The sequence below is a fragment of the Chiloscyllium punctatum genome, chromosome 22, assembly GCF_047496795.1.
Source record: "Chiloscyllium punctatum isolate Juve2018m chromosome 22, sChiPun1.3, whole genome shotgun sequence".
Classification (NCBI taxonomy): Eukaryota; Metazoa; Chordata; class Chondrichthyes; order Orectolobiformes; family Hemiscylliidae; genus Chiloscyllium; species Chiloscyllium punctatum.
Window position 1 is genome coordinate 56,851,866 of NC_092760.1, and position 20,542 is coordinate 56,872,407.

Below are 20,542 nucleotides of genomic sequence, written 5' to 3' on the forward strand. Positions count from 1 at the left end.
CATACTATTTGATTAAGTTAGATGTACATCTAAGAATGAACTCCTTCTTGAGGACATTCAGTGCTTTGGCCTCAACCTTGTGTTTTGTGACAAGAAATTCAACAGGTTCACTAGACTCTACATGAATACACCTCTCCTCATCTCAGTCCTAAATGGCCTATCTGATATTCTTAGACTATGACCCCTGTTTCTGGACTCCTTATTCATCAAGAACATTCTTCCTGTATTTATCCTGTATAGTTCTGTTGAATGTTATAGGCTTCTATGTTATTTCCCCCATCCATTCTTCTAAACTCTACTATAGTCCTAACTGATTCAGTCTGTCTTCATCTGTCAGTCCAGCTGTTCCAGCAATCAGTCTGGTAAACCTTTGTTGCATTCCCTCCACAGCTAGGTCATCCTTCCTCAAGTAAGGAGTCCAAAACTACACACAATACCCTAGGTGTGGTCTTACCAAAGTCCTGTACAATTGCAGGAAGACAATCCAGCTTTAGTACTCAAACCCTCTCGCTGTGAAAGCTAACATACTATTTGCTTTCTGCACCTACATGCTTACTTACAGCAATTTTTCAGATAATTCAAAAATTAGGAAATAGGCTACTTCAGTATAAGGAATTTAGTTTGAACATTCCAGACCAGAACCCAAAAAGAGTTATTTTAAGTTCAGAAAGGCTAAGCTGAATTGTATGACTTATCAAGGAAGAGGCTACCAATTTTCCAAGACCAGAATTTGAAAGAAACAATCAAGTTAAACCTGCAGATATAATAGAGAAGCGAGCTCTCTCGGATGTTTGAATACTGCAAAGTGATAGTTTTGTTAACAGACGCGATATTGTATTTTACAATGTGTTTTGAAATTTTTCAAATTGTGTTACATGTAAATGTCTTGGTTTATTCTTTTTTATCTTTTCTTTTGCATAATAAACTTCTGTTTTATTGTTGAAACCAAATCTACAGCATGTTTCAGTGAAAGGCCACCATGTTCAATAAAAAAAATCAACCTAGTCAGATTTGAGTCTGGAATCTGATTTGTCCAGTTGTAACAAGGTTTGGGATCTTAGCAATGTTCAATATAAAATGCCTTGCTGGGATGCTCGAGAAAAAGAAATAGAGATATAAACAAAGCAAGCAAGCAAGAAAGAACTGCATTTATGTTGCATTTTTCAGAATCACCAGATGTTAAAAGTACTTTGCAACCAATTAAATACTTCTGAAGTATAATCAATGCTGAAATGTAGCGAACACAAACAGACAATTAATGTGCAGCAAGTTCCCATAAACAGCAGCATGGTGGTGACTGGACAAGCTGCACTTTCATAATTGTACTTGAGGGAAAAATATTGGCCTGTATACCAGGAATAACTCTGCACTCCTCTTCAAACTAATACTGTAGGATCGTTTATGCTCAAACATATAGGCATGATAGTTTGGTTTATGCTGAAGATAGCATATCTGACTAGGCAACATTTGATCAGCACTTCACTAGACAGATAGCATTGAAAGATGGTATGCAAAAATATATGGGGAGCTTGACTTGAACCAAGTGTCTATACAAGATAAACTAAGATGCTCTTTGAAAAAGGTTTGCACACTAACGTTTGTGGTGCATTTCATTGAAGAAAAAAGATATCAGTGCTATGCAGATTAATTCTTAATTTTGTGAAGAACCCTGACTGAATGCAATCTCCAAGCAACGCAGAGTGGGCAACAGCAATTTACATTTGCTCTGTGCTCAGTTACATTAACAAGCAATACGAAAACTAAATAGAATTTTCCAGTCAGATTAGTCAACAGCTTTTTGACTATTTTTGCATGTCTCATATTTGTTACTTATCCTGAAGAGGAAGGCTGATTGCAATGACCTGACTGTATTTAGTGTACTAATGTTTCACATTGATTATTCTCAAGGTTAGAATTACTTCATAAAGATGCATCATTTCCTGTAAAGATTCTAGTGTGACACTGCATCAACTTTGTTAACTTATGTGACAGGTATGGGATAGTGATGATGCGATCAAACCATCCAAAATGTTGTTAACTGCTGTTTTAATAGCAACTCACATTCACAATTTTAAAACTTACAGTGCTTTTAAAAAATGCATGGAAAAGATGGGAAAATACAGAACAAATTAGTTATTTTTTCAAGGTGAACCAGTATTGAAATTTACACTTGCCCTAAACTTCTTCAATATAAAAACAACATCCCTTTTTAGCAATATGATTACTGTTAGGTTTCTAGCATAAAAGTAAGTGCAGTAGGATAGGGTGCATTGAAGGAGGACACGGGAAACATGACCAAATGCACTACATCATAAGTATCTTGGCAGTTTTCTCTACTACAGTTCCAGCCAGATTAACAATGCTCGTGTATTCCTTCGGTGAAATCCGACTGGAAATGTGTGCAAGATGGAAGAGAGAAACTGACACGTACACACTCATGCTGGGTGTTTCTTTTTAAATTTGAGTCAATCTGAAAGCTAGCCTTGCAGCTTTTAGATGCTGCCCCAATATCCCCTCGGGAACTAGCACTGTTTTCACCATGTCAGTACTGAACAAAGACAAGGCCAAAGGCTGACCACAAGGAACAAAGCAAGAGTGATGAAAAGAGCCTTTCTCTTATCCATGCACTAGAGCTCAAAGCTGCAAACTGTTATTCCCCTGGCAAAGAGGCTGACTGGAAGGAGAACAGCAAATCCAGACTGATTCCACTGATTTGACTCCTTTTTTTCTTTTTATACTGCTCTGTGACAGAGTTAACTCTGCTGAGAAAATGATGCTAAATTCTTATTCCTGTACAATGACAGAAATATGCTTTATTTTGGGATGTTTTGAGCAGGAGACACAATACAAGTGAGTGGCTGAGCTAATGCTCTTTGTCCAACTGAGCACCTAATGGGACATTGAAGGCCTGCTTAGTTAGAAATAGAAGGCTTAACAAATGCCTTTTAATTTTTTGTTTCATGTTCCCAGCTGATCTGAACATGCAATCCAATCACATGAAGACTTTTTAATCAGTATTTATTGAATCCAACACCTTTGCATATAATTAATTCCAATGACAACACCACATTTTATGGTCTCGCAGCACTTTACTTGTCCACTTGCTATCTGCCTCCACGATTCCTTCAGCGAGCACCCAAGCATTAATTCAGCATTACTGCTGCTTCAGAACACTAATCGTTTGAACAGCAGTCAGAGCCTCATATTTTGCCACGTGGTAGTTATAGGGCCTGAGGTAGGATTCCTAACTTATGATTGCCCAGATGTCGAGAGATTGGTGGGGGGGGGGTGCGGAACGAAGAGAAATCCAGTTCCTGCTTCAATGCACGATCCTTTACAGTGTGTTCAAACAGCTGCTGGACTAATCCTTGATACTCCAGGAATAAATGTTTTGGACAGCAGACCACCATTACCACCACTACCCCTGTTTCACTGTCAACCCCCTATCCCCCTGCCCCACCTCCCTCCCCCGCCCAAAATGCACGCTTTCCTGTCAACCTATGCCTCAATACCATAAATTTGAATTAAGTTGTGTTAGATCATCCCCAGAACAATGGATTTATAAGATCACTTGAAATAGTATCCCATCTCTGTCATGGTGGCTCTTTAATGTGATACTGAAGAAGTGCTGCACTGTTTAAATTGCTGTATTTGTGGGTGAAATGTTAAACTAAGATCCTACCTGCCTGTGGCTTTCTGTACTTTGAATTTGGTCTGTGCTGTCAGACTGTAACTGTTCCATACTCGCTTTTAGAGTCATCCAAATGCTCTGTTTCTTTTGGAAGCCTAATGTCCACTTCTTGTCTATGGTGTCAGAAAGAAATGAAATGTCTCTTCCCACATAAGTGAATTGCTTGACAACATTTGCCTTGGTTCCCTTGATGCCAGTGTTTGGTTGTCTGTATTCTTCTTAGGTTGCAGGCTGATGAAGGACTTCAGTCTTCTGTAAACTGATTTTAAATCTGCACTGTTATGCCACCTTAAAAAAAAACTTTTTAGACTTTGTAATTTTGACTGACTGTGGGCAAATAGAACACAAATCACTGTGAAAAGAAGCACACAAATGAGTTTTTCCTGATTCTTTTTGAGAGTCAGAAGATACCAGAGTTTGAAGTGACCTCAGTCAGTTCAGAAGCAAATAGAAACTCTTCCGTTTGATCTTCTATTGCCTGATGTAGCATCACGCTTGGGAAAATAATGAATAAGGTTGGTCAGGCTCTGTGCACATCACTGTTTCAGACCATTGCAGATTCAGAAGGGATTTGAGAGGTCATTGACACACTTGAATTGTCTGTACTGATTTTCATAAAACTATTGCATCTTGGCCAAGAACTTGGCTCTACAAATGAGTACAGAGCAACAACAAAACACAAACCAAACTCCAAGTACACAAAACTAAAAACCTCTACAGCCTTCTATAGGACATAAGATCACGAGTCCTGTACCACTGACATGTGTACCCTAGAGATCCTCCTCTGTACTCTCAAGATCCAATGTTGAGAGCACATCATAAATACTGGAGTCCTGGAAAAAGCCAAAAGCACAAGCATCAAGCCCATCCTTCTGGAAAGTTAATGCACTAAGATTAGATTAGATTACTTACAGTATGGAAACAGGCCCTTCGGCCCAACAAGTCCACACCGACCCGCCGAAGCGCAACCCACCCATACCCCTAACCTAACACTATGGGCAATTTAGCATGGCCAATTCACCTGGCCTGCACATCTTTGGACTGTGGGAGGAAACCGGAGCACCCGGAGGAAACCCATGCAGACACGGGGAGAATGTGCAAATTCCATACAGTCAGTCGCCTGAGTCGGGAATTGAACCCGGGTCTCTGGCGCTGTGAGGCAGCAGTGCTAACCACTGTGCCACCGTGCCGCCCACAGGTTACATTATCTGAATGGATGTTGGGCCCGTGCACAAGGCTGTCTTGCATTGAGAGCATTCCATTGGTAAAAAGCTAAAAAGGCTCTCCATGTAAATGTTTCCCGGACTCCATAAAGATGTTCCTCTCTGTGTGCCACACCAAGCAGTGGCCATTAATATGAAGCCTCCACAGGAGAGCTCCAGAGATACTTGCGTGAGAGAACAGCTAGAATGATACAATAAAGGGGAGAAGGAGAGGTCTAACTACCCTCAGCAGTGACGACACCTTCACCTGCATCCTCACTCAGAGAATTTACCAGTCACGGATAGGCCTGGTTAGCCATCAATGGACCTGTAGCCAATGAATGCTATGTTCCTAAATTCTTTCTCTATAAAGAAATGCCAAGGTGACGATGAAAGGATCTGAAAGCAAGTAATCTGAGCTTTTTCTAAAACCTACTGCTCAAGACACAAAGGGTCAGGAGGAGACAAAAACTAGGCTTCCTATTTCTGGCTGCAATCCAGTAGCTCCCCCAATCACATGTTAAGTTTTAACATGTTGACAGCAGTTTAAAGAGGGCATCAAGCTCAAATGTGTTGTCCCCTTAGTACAACGGTTGGCTGTCACTCAAACTTTGGGTTCAATTGTGAAAAAATAATCCCTTGAATGAAATTCAATGAAAAGTAACAGGCACCCTACACCGTTGCAATGGGATCCAAATTTAAGGTGTTCAATAAAGTGTGGTACATAAAATAAATTCCCATGGTGTTAGTAGTAGTATATTAGCATGAATAGATAATTGACCACATACCAGAAGATATAGTTGGGATGGGATGGGTTGGGTAGGGGGTCAATTTCAGGATACAAGCTGTCGCTAGTGAATTACCACAGTGATCACAGAGGCCTCAATTATTTATCATATTTTAATGGCTTGGGTAAATGAAGGTGCTTTAGCCAAGTTTGCAAATGATACAACAGTAGGTGGAAAGTAAGTGATGACGGTGACACAAAGAGTCTGCAGAAGGATACAGGCAGTTTAAGCAGATGGGCAATTACTTGGCAGATGCAATATAATGCTGAAAAATGTGAGGTGATCCACTTTGGCACAAAGAATAGAATAGTTGAATATTATTTAATCAGAGAAAGACCGCCAAAAGCTTCAGCCAGTATTCCCTTCATGTTGTGCGGCTGTGTAGCTGCTCCAAGGTGCCTCACACAACAATCGTTGTACTGAAGCCGACGTTGTGTATAAATCAATACACACGCTCCCCATCCTCTGGGGACAGATGGACAAACTGACAGACGGAAGGACGAACAGACACATACAGTTCTGTATACAAGAATTAGAGCATCTTCTTTCTCAGACGTACTGTGTGCCAGCCAACACACTGCACAACTTCAGTGCAAGTGCATACAATGAGGTAAGGTAGTGTCCTTACCTCTGAACCTATAGTTTGGGTTGAAATTCCGATTCAGGATGTGCTAGCTGCAGAGGTGTGTCATAACATGTCTAAACAGACTGATTTTAAAACACATAATGACTCCAAGAAGATTATATCTGATCAGAAATTGAAATGTTAAACATGTAGGTTTCCTGTTTAGCCCTCCTGATAATTCAAATTATGCAATTAGCTATTAAAAGTAGAATGGTCTTCAGATAATTTCAGACAGGTACACCTTATTCGCGCTGCATCCATTTAGCCCACACCTTTACTCTTTAACTAAAATAAATCCCAATGTGCTGAATATGCACAAATAATACAAAATAGAAAATGCTGGAGAAACTCAGCAAGTCTGGCAGCATCTGTAGTGAGAGAGAAAAACAGAGTTAATGTTTTGATTCCAATTTTTGAGTCCAATGTGACTCTTCAAAAGAAAAATCAGTTTTTTCTCCAGCATTTTCAAATTTGCTTTAAGATTTAAAGTGGCTGCTATATTTTGCTTTATTTTGAGTGGACAGCTCTAAACATTCATTTTAATTTACAAAGATGGACCTGAAGAAGGATTCTAATGTTTTCATCAGGGTCTGATAGCTGACACTGATTTCCCCCTGTGTTTTACATTCCAGTGTATACTAATGAGATTCTCAGGAAATTCTGGCTGGAACACAGCACAGAACAGCATAGAAACTAATGGAAACTTTGGCACAATTTGCCGGTTACACCACTTGAGAAGATTCCAGACCCCTGTGTCAATCAAAGTTGAAACCATTTCAAGTCGACCCAAAATATGAAGTAAAATGGCCCATTAACATTACCTTTGACCTTCACAGGGCACTTTAACTTCCTGTTGCTCTGATGTGAATGTGGCAGACAGCCACAGTCACCCTGGTCATGAACAATGGCCAAACAATGTCTGTATTCAGAACCAGAATATAGAAATTGGACTCGTGCTTAATCCATTTGCTATTTGAATCTAGTTGACCAGATGCTCTGAGAGCAGCAAATAGCCCTGGCTGTTCAGACATTCCCCCGGAAAGTTGCTATTCTCGGCTCATTTTCTTTTTCATTTTTGCTACAATTCATTACAAGCTGACTAAAATGATCGTGTGCAGTAATTGCAACTGACAGTCAGTCACTCAGACTACTGACCCTCACCTTTATCATGACAGACAAATGACAGTTGATCCCACTAGAAATGAAAATGCTTTGCTTGTTTTTCCCTGTTAGGTCCACAACCCCTTTTGTCACTTCTGAAAATGTGGTTTTACACATAAGAAGGTGTTAGGCCATGACTGCCTGCATGTTATGACAGATAACATCATCAAATTGTATCTGTCTGCTAGTGTGACTGGCAGCCTTGCCAGCAACTGCCTGCCTGAACGCAGAAATTACTGAAATCCCGTTATTGTAATTTCTTAAATAAGAGCATTCTGATAAGATTTTTATATTTAACCTCATAATCAAAGGAGACTGCTTCTAAAATAAAATAAGCGGTTTAAAATAAAACATTCCTGGTTCACTTGGTCTGAATATGCTTACATCAATTTCCAATTTAATATTGGCTCGATATACAAGTTTGACAAATTAGATTTTCATCTGGTGAAAATAAAACCAGGGAGTGATGAAACAGGTTCTGGACATTTCAGCCGGGGAGTGTCTATGAGTGCTTTCGGACTCAGATCATGTCCAGTCCACTTCTCTCTTGAATTGTTCCGAAAGGTTTTCAGCTCCTTATCTGAGTTCCCAGCCAGGGTGGTACAATAAGTCTTTCTATCTTTGTAAGCATGTGTAAAGAAGTGTCTTTGTGTGCATGTGTACCTTGCATCCATGTGCACGTGTGTGCATGCGCATTTGGAAATTCAAAGCTTTTCTATGAGAAACACATCCCAAAACTGCTGCATTTGCAATTGTCCCAGAGGACCTTCCTCTTCGAAATCCAATCTGCTTCAACTGAATAAAATGGCTACCATACAAGTGTGGCTGCGGCCTACCTTTTTTTATTATTTTATCTCTCATCATTGTTAAGTTGGTGTGTCTGCAGTTTTCTAAATTATGAATGTTGAGCTTTTTGAAAATTATGTACTTTTACAATGTTTTCCAAATTTCCAGAACCTCCCTCAGGCTCACAACCCTATCACTTTCATAACATTGTTCAGTTGTAAAGATCCTTAAATAACTCAAATAGCAGGCACCTTGAGAAAGATAAATGAGCTGGATCTATATATATATAATAATAATGCCATTTTGCAATAAGTAGGAATGATTGACAAAGCAAATTTAAAATCTGATGTGTAGTGGTAGTTTCAGTTGACACCATGAGATAGTGATGCCAAAGAAATTCAAAACCATCACACTGCTGGCTGCGGTTAACAATTTGCATTTCCCTATATGCCTCCCACTAGAAGACAGCAAAATACAATTAACTGCTTCCCGTCCCCAACATAAACAAAGGATAAAACTAATGGAGAGTGGAATTCCATGCTAATGGTCCAGGACATTTAGAGAACTTATCATAAGAGAAATCTAGAGATACTACTGCTATGGCATTGACTTAATGAGACCTCAATGACCACCAATTTTTTTTTCTGTTGAATCATTCCTATCTTCAGGAAGTGCTTAAACTGTAAGTTGATCAGAAGAGCTTTCGGTCAGGGCAAGGTCACTTTTCAAAAATACATAACAACTGTGCCCAGAATTTTATTCCACCATCGAATGCCCCAATGGTGGGGCAGAAGGGCATGGGACATATGTTCATAGACAGGACAGCTGACCATATGGAATTCATCAAACAGATATTCATTAACAAGTTTCTAGCCAATTGCATGCTGTTACCTCATGAGGTCAAAGTTCAAGACTGAAATGGAATAACATCAATTCACACATGGAAATGTGGAAATGGGAACCTTCTCATTCGGGGCGGCACAGTGGTTAGCACTGCTGCCTCACAACACCAGGGACCCGATTTCAACTCTAGCCTTGGCCGACTGTCTGTATGGAGTTTGTACATTCTCGCCATGTCTACATGGGTTCCTGCAGGTGCTCCGGTTTCCTCCCACAGTCCAAAGATGTGCAGATTAGGTAAATTGGCCATGTTAAATTGCCCATAGTGTTCAGGGATATGTAGGTTAGGTGCATTAGTCAGGGATAAATGTAGAATAATATGGTGGGGCAATGGGTCTGGGTGGGTTACTTTTCAGAGGATCAGTGTGGCTTTGTTGGACCGATTGGCCCGTTTCCACACTGTAGGGATTCTAAGATTTCTATTTCAATTCGTTCATCCCTCCTCACCCCATCATAGCATTAACTGGTGCTGGCTGTATGCTTATCTTTCATCCCTTCTTCCCTCATAGATACCTACAACTGCTGCTACCACCTGCTATTCTGGAATGACGTCACAGCAGACAAGGAATTATTCCACATTTTAGCAACCCTGCAGGTTCTCCTCCAAGCAGCTGGCAAACATTGGGAGGGCATGCTTCACAATAATAGCAGCAGGGGCTTCTCTTGTCTGACCAAGGCTGCAGCATAGGTTAGCATGTGTAGGATACCAAGAGAGAAAAAGTTGGTATATGCTCAGACCTGCACTCCATCACACTATGCATGGATTCCTTATAGCAGTGATAAGACAAGCAGGGATGAGGTGCTTCATTGTTGTTCCAGGTGCCCCTTTTTCCTCCTGGAGTCAGAGAGGTACCATTGTGCACCAACAGATGCAGGGGATGAGTGCCAGCAAAACACTGCAGGTGTCAGCTCAGAGTGCTCTGAGGGTATAGTGTGACTCTTTTTTCTCCTTTCTTCTAAGTCCACTTTACCTCAAGATGAGGCCAAAGTGGGTATAATTGCATCTGTACAGGAACCCCTTAGCATGCCAAAGCCTTCTTGGCCTCAGAACAGCAGAGGACACCAGCCAAAGTCATGCCTGGCAATGGGGCATAGCACAGAGCAGACTGCTTCTACTTCACTACAGATATCAGGGTTGAATGAAGGCATGTAGTAAGAAAACATAAGCTGAAAAATCTTAATGGCACAAAGATGTCTGTTCGTTCCATGAATGTAATAAGTCAGGTATAAATACATGATTGGGTCACATTATGTTGAATGGTCAATATATTAGAATTTGTATAAATGGAATTGTGCAGTTAAGGGTGTAGCACTCCACTGAGTGCCAATGGATGAGGTGGACTTATAAAAGTAATGGTTTATTAGATTTTTTTTAACATGTGCAAGTTTCTATTTTTGGCAACCTTTGTATGATCAGGAGCTTGAAACCTAGTTGGCAAGCAATGTGTGGTGTTCACCTCTACTATCCAACAGTACAATCCATAGCTAAGGCAATACATATGTTGCTCTTGAATGTATAAAGTTAATCGCAAAAAACTGCCGCACTTGAAACTTGTGTCACTGAGCCTTGGGTGGCTTCCTTATAAATTACAAGTGTATGTGGGTTTGATAAAACCATGCATGTGGTATTGCTCATGCAGTATTTTCCTTTCTAGGTCTGGAGGTGATAGGAATGTAGGTTGGCCTGGACTGAGTCTGTTGGATCTGCTGGCAGTTGCACTGTAACACTTATTGAGGAAGAAATCAAGAGACCTTACAATGGCCTCATTTTTCTTTGAATCATGTTTGCATGAGTATGTCACAGTCCTGTCTGGTGTGCCACTTTGTTGTCCTGGCATCTGCAGCTGCTCACTCGAGACCATTAGGCTCATACCCTTCTCCTTTATTTGAGGAAGCCTCCAGCTCTTTCGCCTTCCCATCTAGCAATTCCTCATTTCTTTTCTGCATGATGTTGTGTGGGTAACAACAGACCACAGTGAAGCAGGAAACCATCAGTGATGTGTACTGCATAAAATTACAAAGGGATATTAATAGACTAAGTGAATGGACAAAACTGTGGCAGATGAAATTCCCTGTATGCAGGTGTGAGATTGTCCATTTTGGACTGGAAAAGGATAGTTTAAGGTATTTTCTAGATGGTATGCAGTTAAATACAGTTGATGTCCAAAGAGTGTTGGGATTCAGGTGATAGATCTTTAAAAAGCCATGAACGGGTACAGCAAATAATGAAACCTAATAGCATGCTGGCCATTATATCTAAAGGACTGGAGGGTAAGGATGCAGAAGTTATGCTGCAGTTATACAAAGCCCTGGTTAAACCTACTTGCAGTACTGTGAGCAAACCTGGGCACCACATTTTAGGAAGGATATACTTATATTTCAAGAGTTTAGTTATGAGGAGAGATGTTAGAAATTAAACCTGTTTTCCCTAGAATTTAGAAAGTCTTCAAGATATTAACAGAAAAAGACAGAGAAGATAAAGATAAATTATTTCCATTGGTAATGACTCTAGAACCAGGTTGCATGGTCTAAAACTTAGGCCCAGATCAGCCACTGAATCATTGAATCCCTACAGTGTAGAAAGAGGTCATTCAGCCCATTGAGTCTGCACTGAACCTCTGAAGAGAAAACCACCTAGATGTAGCCACCAACCCTAACCCCTTATTTACCATGGGTGACCAAGTAGCCTGCACATTCCTGGATACTACGGGGCAATTCAGTTTGGCCAATCCATCCAACCTTCCTATTTTTGGACTATGGGAGGGAAACCGGAGCACCCAGCAGAAACCCACGCTGCCACAGGGAGAATGTGCAAACTCCACACAGACAGTCACTTGAGGCTGGAAATGAATCTGGGTCCCTGGTGCTATAAGGCAGCATTGCTAACCACCGACCCACTATGCTGCCCCTCAGGAGAGATGTTAGGAAACACTTGCACACATAGGGTGATAGAAGTTTGGAATTCTCTTCTAAATGGCAGTTGATGCAAGATCAATTGTTAAGTTTAAATCTGAGAATAACAATACTTCTGCTTAACAAAAAAATTAAGGCAAATGGGCCAAAGGCAGGAAAATGGAGTCAGGCCACAGATCACCCTTGATCTCTTTGGATGGTGGTACAGACATGGGGGTGCTGAATGTCTGGCTTCTGTTCCTGTGTATGCCACCTGAGTGGTTCATGTAGAACAACAGGCTTTAATAGCTTAAAGATCTGTTTTACTGTTGCCCTTGTTGAAACAGGGCAGGTACTCTCTCTTTCTCCTCTGCTGGGATCAGATGAAATGAGGCAGAGCTTCAAAGAAAGGTCAGTCATTCAGAAGCCACTCCTGCAGTTGCTGAGGAGGGAGCAAACAGTTGTTGGACCTGGCAGTGACTGAGGATGGGCAAATCACAAAAGTCATTGGGAAGCAAGTAGGTATCCAAAGGCAGCTGGATTTAGAGAAAAGAGATGTTGGGGAGTAGTTGGTTATTGGTATAAGGTAGAAGCAAAGATCCAGGGTCATGTTATCTGTTAGGTTTCAAGCTAAATAGCAGGATGAAGATGAGATGAAAATTGAGAATAGGCAGAAGACAAGAACATAGCATCATTCTGAATGTCCTGTGATATCAGAAACTCCAAATTGTACAACAACTGTCTGCATCATGCAAAGAAGCATACTCATGCAGAGGGCTCATGAGGTTTGGTAACCCCATTGATTCTTACCTGCTCTTTTGCACTGTGTTTCATCTTTTCTTGCAAAAGCAAGTCAATAATTGAATTTGGGTGATGTGCTTGCAATGGCTGGAGGTATGTGGAAGCAACAAGAGACTTCCAGCATTGTTAGCTGGGTGAGGTTGATATTGAATGCCATGTACGAGTCTCTACTGTTTGAGATCACTGTTAGCTGAATGATGGCACAGTTGTGCATTGAGCAGCATGACAAGTTAATTTTATGGTCTGCAGGTAATGTCCTTTGAACATGCATTCACTGACCTTTGCTGCGAGGTCACTGAATGTCTTCCATTAATGCTTTCAGGTCTTTGTGGTCTGACTGGGACCGTTTACCTTCATGGTCACCTGCTCCCATCACTTTGTTAGCAAACAACTTAAAGGCCTTCTGGTTCCATGCCCCCCCATAAAATGCAACTCTCCTCTTTTCCCAATCCTGAACTGAGGCCTGCCGCCTGCATCCAATTCCAAATAATTTCCCTTCCCATCCCTGGGCTCCCCTTCCAGCCCCACCCCCTCCCTTCGATTCCTCTGAACAACCCTTCCTTCTAGCTACCAACTGGATTCATTGCTCACTGACCAATCAGATTGTACCCTCTACCTATCACTACCTCACCATGCAGCCCTTCTGCCCACCCAAACCCCCCCAAATCCCTCCTCCTTTATTTGCAGCTTCCTTTACACCTACTCCCAGCCTTGAAGAACAGTTACACCTAAAACGTTGACTTTTCTACTTTCTGATGCTGCCTGGCTTGCTGTGTTCTTCCAGCTTCCTGCTTATCTGCCTTAGAAAATCTGGAGGTTTTTTTTGCCTATTGTCCATTTTCTAAGCTTTTGCTTCCATTCAGGCCTTTTACAGATAGTAGTATGCAGGATCTACTGCATAATCAGTATCACTCTCCCTTAAGAGGCACAGGCTACCTTTCAAGGTGCTGAAAGAAATGCATGTTGCTGCATGCCTAACAATGGGCAGCCAGTAAGCCTGGGTGTTCTGTACTGGCTGTATTCCAATCGTATAAACGAGCTGGCAGGAAGATGTGGGACCAGTTTAATGTAATTCCTTATATCCCATACCCAAGTTTGAAAGTGGGCCTCGGTGCATTTTTCAGCCTCAATCCTTCATCTTGCTATGCCACATCATGAAAGTAACTGGGAGTGAATTAGCTGCATCTCAGTCTCTTTAATAAATAATCCTCAAGGTCTTGGGATTTAAATTAATTATTTTACCTTCACCTTTTTTAGGTTTTCTGATTTTTTTTTTCACTCACATGGAGCAGAATCCACATACTTGACCTTGAACTAGCCAATCAAGCAATGTTACTATTGTTTGTTGCTGCTGCTTCCCATTAGGATTCATTGACTGGCCTCTGTTGCTCTGGGCTGTCAGCTGTTGATGACTACACTAAACTAATGCAGCAAAAAAAAATCTCCTACTGGAACACCACGAACTTTTCACGGCTGTTGCTGAATCAGGAAGTGGCAGAATAAGATTCTGAAAAGTGATTTGCATTTGGGCACATCTGTAACTTTTTGAACAAATGAGGAAACACTAAAATCCGCCATAAGTACAATACCGTAAAATTCTCGTCAGTTGCTTCCCGTTCATTTGAAAGGTCAAATACATGTGATGCCCTCAGAATTATAGTTTCGGAATTGTTCCCAGGGTTAAATAAATACATTATCTAAATTAATGTTTAAAAGCCTCTCGTCCTTCCTTCAGATATATGACTATTCATGACTGCATCTGTTTTGCTGTTCCACTAAAAATAGAATTCTTTGGCCTTCGCTCTACCATTATTTTGTCCCTGAGGCACGTTAAGAAATGCTTCAGTACTGCTTTGGACCAGCACCCGACATTACCACAAAAGGTCATTATCCAAAAAATACTTTGTTTACAGTTAAGAAGACAACTCTTTAACCGGCATCTGTGCGTTCCTCTTTCATTCTTTTTCTCCCCCGATTTGCTTCTTTCTCTTTTCGAATACTGTTCATGAATTCCGATCTGATGGTGGAACTGTTGGTGCTTGTATTGCAGCTGCATGCATTGTTAGGACTTGCCAAGGCTCATTAAAGCTCTAAGCGATAAGCAGTGAAGGACAAATTACACTACTGTATCTGGAAAAAAGTTGCATGTCACATTTTTCATAAAGTATTTGCTTTGTTTGGTAACAATTCTAGCCGTTTAAAGTTTTAATGCTTAAACATTATCTGCCGTTATCAGCTTTGTTGAAAATAGGCAGTATTCAGTCCTTTTACTCCCACATTAACAGTTGAGTACCCAAAGGCTAAATGTGAGGTTAAAGCTTTTAATTAACAATGGTAGACAAGACAGCTAGTGAATACACTCCTCCTTTCTCTCCTTGTAATATTGTGGCCAAAAAAAATCGCGGAGACAAATCTCATTAACAAGCATGACAATAGGACCTGTGGACTCTAGACTGCTTATCAGGAGAGTCTGCTACATAACTGCTTCTCTTAGGAAAGTGGTGAATCAGAACATACATTCTGCACAAAAGGAGTTTTCTATTGTTGTTGTTTGTAATTCGAATTCTAGAACAGCATCAGTGAGCCAGCTTCAATTGCTGGTGGTATCTGAGTCAACTCTCCCCCTCCATGTCAGAATCACAGACTTGCTTTTCAAGGCCAGTGAGCCCCATCAAATGGGACGCCAGGAATTTGCTATGAAAATATCAGACATCTGGTTCAAGAATAATCTTCTCCTCTGATCCCAATTAAAATTGCAGCAATATTAAAATGGTCTCAAACTCTACAGCTAAAGAGAGGTTGAAAAAAAATGCAATTTGAAACTCCTAATGATTCATTGGATTGCATGTTTAGCTTGAGCAATATAAGTTAGGAGGTGCCATGTACAAATAGGTCACTCCAGCTGCTGGTTTCAGTGAATGACACACATACTTTCAGGTTGTCATTACCTGCATAAGACCAATCTGTTAGAATAAGGTGGTCTAAATATCCTACTGGATAGATCTGGTTATTATATTGCAAACAAAAAGCTCCAAATTCAGATTCAAAGCAGCTGGTTCTCTGGTAGTTGGTCTCACCAAGGCTGCCACATCTCAAATGCCTGTGGATCCTGGGCCAGAGAAGCAAAACATCATTCATAGTTCTTGCTTGTCATTGGTATCCAGTTATACCTGCTGGAGTGAGTGAGTGAGTGAGTGAGAGAGAGAGAGAGTGCATGTGTGTGTCTGTGTCTGTGTGTATGTGTATTGTGAGTGAGAGAGACACAGATGTCTAAGACAGAATGAGACAGAAGGATGTGTGAGTGCATGGAATACAAGTGCTGAAGGGATTTTGAATGTGAGAGAGAGAGAATGAAGGAGTGGTTGTGTCCACATGTTTTTAAGTGTGTACATTGTATGTTTTTCTGTTGGGTTACCAACACTCTCAGCTTAGGCTTGCTATTACAAAATGGCCTTTTGTGTTAGGCTGAGAAGGAAAATCATGACTATCTGCAACATAGTCACAATTCTATGTCAGGGAAGCAGAGCACTATGAGCTTGTGAGGAACAGGGGAATTGTGCTGTTTTAGTATTGTCACTATGTTTAACCCTGTTGTGGAACAATAAGCAGCCTGCCCAGAATTTCCTGCTTCTGTGTGACCTATGTGGCAAGCTTCCCACTGGCAATGTAAATTAGAGTCAAAGAAATGTACAGGTCAGATACAGACCCTTCAGTCCAACTTGTCCATGCCGACCATCCATCCCACATTCCTCCAAACCCTTCCTATTCATATACCCATCCAGATGCCTTTTAAATGTTGCAATTGTACCAGCCTCCACCACTTCCTCTGGCAGCTCATTTCATACATGCACCACCTTTTGCGTGAAAAAAATTGTCCCTTCGGTCACTTTTAAATCTTTCCCCTCTCACACTAAACTTATGCCCTCTGGTTCTGGACTCCCCCAACCTCGGGAAAATATCTTGTCTACTTACCCTATCCATGCCCCTTATGATTTTATAAACCTCAATAAGGTCACCTCTCAGCCTCTGATGCTGCATGGAAAACAGCCCCACCCCATAATAAAGGCTCAGCAATCTCTCTCTGTATGTCTCTCTCTCTCTCTGACACACACACACAAATAAAAATAGCTTGCTTTTATTTAATACAGTTTATATTCTCGGGACATTCCATTCACTGCTGATGGTGTGTTTTTCAAGTGGAGTCACTATGGTTTTGTATGGAAACATAGCACTCAATTTGCACTCAAATGCTCCCATAGATTAATTAGCTAATAATCAGTTTTCGTGAGGTCAGTTAAAGAATAAATGTTGTCAAGGACAATGGGAAGACAGTGTCAAAGGACTCTTACAGAGTTAGGTTTATCATCTCATTTGAAAGACAGCATCTCTGACTGTGCAGCACTCTCTCAATACTACTTTGGATATAAATGCATACACAGCTGTACAAAGGCTATACATAGACATAAAATACACTCTGTGACTTCAATATTACTACAAGGATCATCATCTCCTAACACAGTGGTTTTGTAGACCCAATGACACTGCACAGTATAAACTCGCTACATAATTTGTGCTTTGGGATTTACAGCCAGGATTCACTCAATGCATTCAATTAGCCTTTAGGAGACAAGCAGCAGACGTAAAAAATAAGGAGCTGCACTGCCCTGAGCCATAATGCAAAACACCACATTAGGAGCTGTTATTTTGTTGGAAAATATTTGGCCTAATATTTTTCCATGTTGCTGTTTATTCAGGATTTAAAGTGTTAAGTATGCTTCATGTAGATCGCAAAAAAAATCTCAAGTGATCGAACTGGCTTTCAGTATAATGTTTTGGCTTCTATCCCAGAATTCTTTGTTGTGGCACATACCTGGAGCTGTAGTGGGCTGAGTCCAGACGCAGCTGCAGCTGCCATTGTCGACGGAATGAGCTGCACAGGGTAGCTATCACCTGTCAATGAAGAACAATGCATACAGGTTCAGACAATGAGCGAAGAATAACAGCAAACATGTGCCAACAGAACCTCTACCGCTGCTTTTGCACCACTGAGCCCAAACATCTGCCCAAACAAAAGCCTCAGCTGGGCAGAAACATGCCGTGTAGACTTGGAACTTTTGTTCACAGATGGTTTGTAGGCAAACTGGTGAGAAAAAGAGAACAAATTAGGAAGGGTCTGCTCTTTTCATGCTAAGGAATAAAAGATTTACATACACACATATAAATTAGTTGCCTCACAAGGCTCTTGTCAGCGCACTTTAATCCATACAAAATAATCTAAGTTACTGAAGCAAGTCTCATAAACAGCCTTAAATTGTGCCAATCAACCTCAACCTAAACTATTAACAATGCACAAGATGATTGTCAATTCTGACACATTAGAATAAATACATGCCAGTCAAGCTTTTAAATTCATAAACCCTGTTTTTTTAAAATAAGATATATTTTATGTGTAGTACAATGTTTTGATAGCCATTTTCAAGATAAAAACAGATTAATAATAGGACCTCAAGCCAACAGAATACTATATTGAAGAGATAAATGAAATAAGTATCAACTTGTGCTGCTAGCACAGCTAGTTCTGTTGTTCTGCAGAGATTCTGTCTGCTCCTTTCAAGTGAGCTCTTCAAGTCAGAGAGCAGATTTATCCATAAACACATTAAGAAATGAACTACCGTGTCCCTCGTGTATAGGCACATTGCATATTTAGGTGAAGAATAGCATTTTTGTCATGTAATTCATTGGTTTCTGGTGCTGCACTTCCTTGTGAAAGCAGCAAACCACAACAAGCTTTCAATGACAAATAAGAGTTAATGATCCTGTGGGGAAGAAAACATGCTATATCCTCCTTTCCAAACTATTTTCTAGTTAACTTGCAATCAGAAAAATATACAAATTAGAGGTGGAAGTTTGAATTGACAATGATATGGAATGACAATGATTGGAGTTGACAACTGAAAGAAAACATCAAAACAAACTGACAATGAACAACCATCCATTGATCCAAAACCAAACTTGTAACGAACATCAAACATTATAACTGGGGGGGGAAAAGCCAGCATTAAAAGTGGACATTAAGTGGATTCTAAGATACTTCTCACACAGAGATGTGACTAACAATCTAATAGTCTGTTTAGTTGTGCTTTTGTGTTGGAAGTGACCATCTAAGTATGATGCTTGGTGGAACTTCATTGACATCTTTAAAGTCTTGGATTTTTGGAAAGATGACTAAGTCTCCTACACATTTTGACTTACCAATTTATTATGAATCATTTCCGAAAGACAACTGACCAAAATGAATGGCTTCATTCATATATGTTGTGATGTTTGTATGACTGACAGTGGTAATGAAAGTGTTTTCAGGACTGTACCATCTTTTTTACTCAACCAAAAATGTATTAGTAACTGGAGCATGGGTCAGGTGATGTTTAAGAATGTTTACTATGCTTGTTCCACTTTAAACATAGGTTTAGGGTGAGAAGGGAAAGAAATAAAAGAGACCTAAGGGGCAATTTTTTCATGCAGAGGGTGGTGCATGTATGGAATGAGCTGCAGGAGGAAATGGTGGAAGCTGGTACAATTGCAACATTTATAAGGCATCTGGATGAGTATATGAATAGGAAGTGTTTGGAGGGATATGGGCCGGGTGCTGGCAAGTGGGACTATATTAGGTTGGGATATCTGATCGGCATGGGCGAGTTGGACCAAAACATCTGCATCCGCGCTGTACATCTCTATGACTCTATGACTCTAAATTGCTCAATTACAAAAGAAGCATACTTAGAAAAATCTTCTCTAATATCTCCTTTTGTACTTTGGTGTCAGACTTTGCTTTACAATATTTTTTGTGAAGTGCCATAGACTTTTATTATATTCATGAGTGTAAATACAAATTCTGGTGTCATGAATTTGTTGGAAATTACCAGTTGGTCTGGTTTCAATGCAAACAGCAAGGTTTCATTGCTTTAAAACAATGTGTCATGGAAGAATATTGTCCAATAATATGAGGGAATTTCAATAATATTACCCAAAAGCACAATCTACACTATCACTGGGGAAAAGGTCTTGCCAAATAGCAAACCATAGATATCAGCAAAGAAGAATGAGTTTGCTTCTCCAGCTTAAAAACTTAGGGGAAAAGTAATAACCAGGATGAAATGTCAATTAAAGAGGACAATAGTTATTACAGAAGAATACTTCTGGCACATTGAACTGCTGTCCATGTTTAATATTTCATTTAATTTTCATCAAGTTTGAATAGTGAGTTTTTTTATTGATAAGTGAATATACATTAGAGTGAAATATTCAATTCTGTAACTGCAAAATGGAATTCAATATTTTAAGATGCAAGGCCAATGGGAAAAGTGAAAACCTCTGCAAGTTGGACACCGCCTTTGTCGCACATGCATTTTCAATCAAGCTCCATGTCTCATGATTCAATGAATCAAATACACACAGAGACAAATCTGTATCTCATCAATCCATGATGCACCACTGTGAGAACATACATGCTTCATAAATATCTCTCTCCTGGCTGTTTTCAAAGTCCTATTCCGCTGCATTTCCTAATACTACCTCATCTTGGTGTCCTGTGGTACAGTAGATTAGATTAGATTACTTACAGCGTGGAAACAGGCCCTTTGGCCCAACAAGTCCACACCGATCCGCTGAAGCACAACCCACCGAGACCCATTCCCCT

The 20,542-nt window shown here is 40.4% G+C and overlaps 1 protein-coding gene across 18 annotated transcripts in view; it reads right to left on the reverse strand.

Moving 5' to 3' along the window:
- sox6 (SRY-box transcription factor 6) overlaps nt 1-20,542 on the reverse strand; it is a 641,917-nt gene that overhangs the window by 94,020 nt on the left and 527,355 nt on the right. For all 18 annotated transcript variants that reach the window (XM_072592368.1, XM_072592380.1, XM_072592378.1 and 15 more), the window contains one exon: nt 17,717-17,796. In XM_072592368.1, the coding sequence (XP_072448469.1) occupies nt 17,717-17,796 (80 nt within the window). The remainder of the gene's footprint in view (nt 1-17,716; nt 17,797-20,542) is intronic.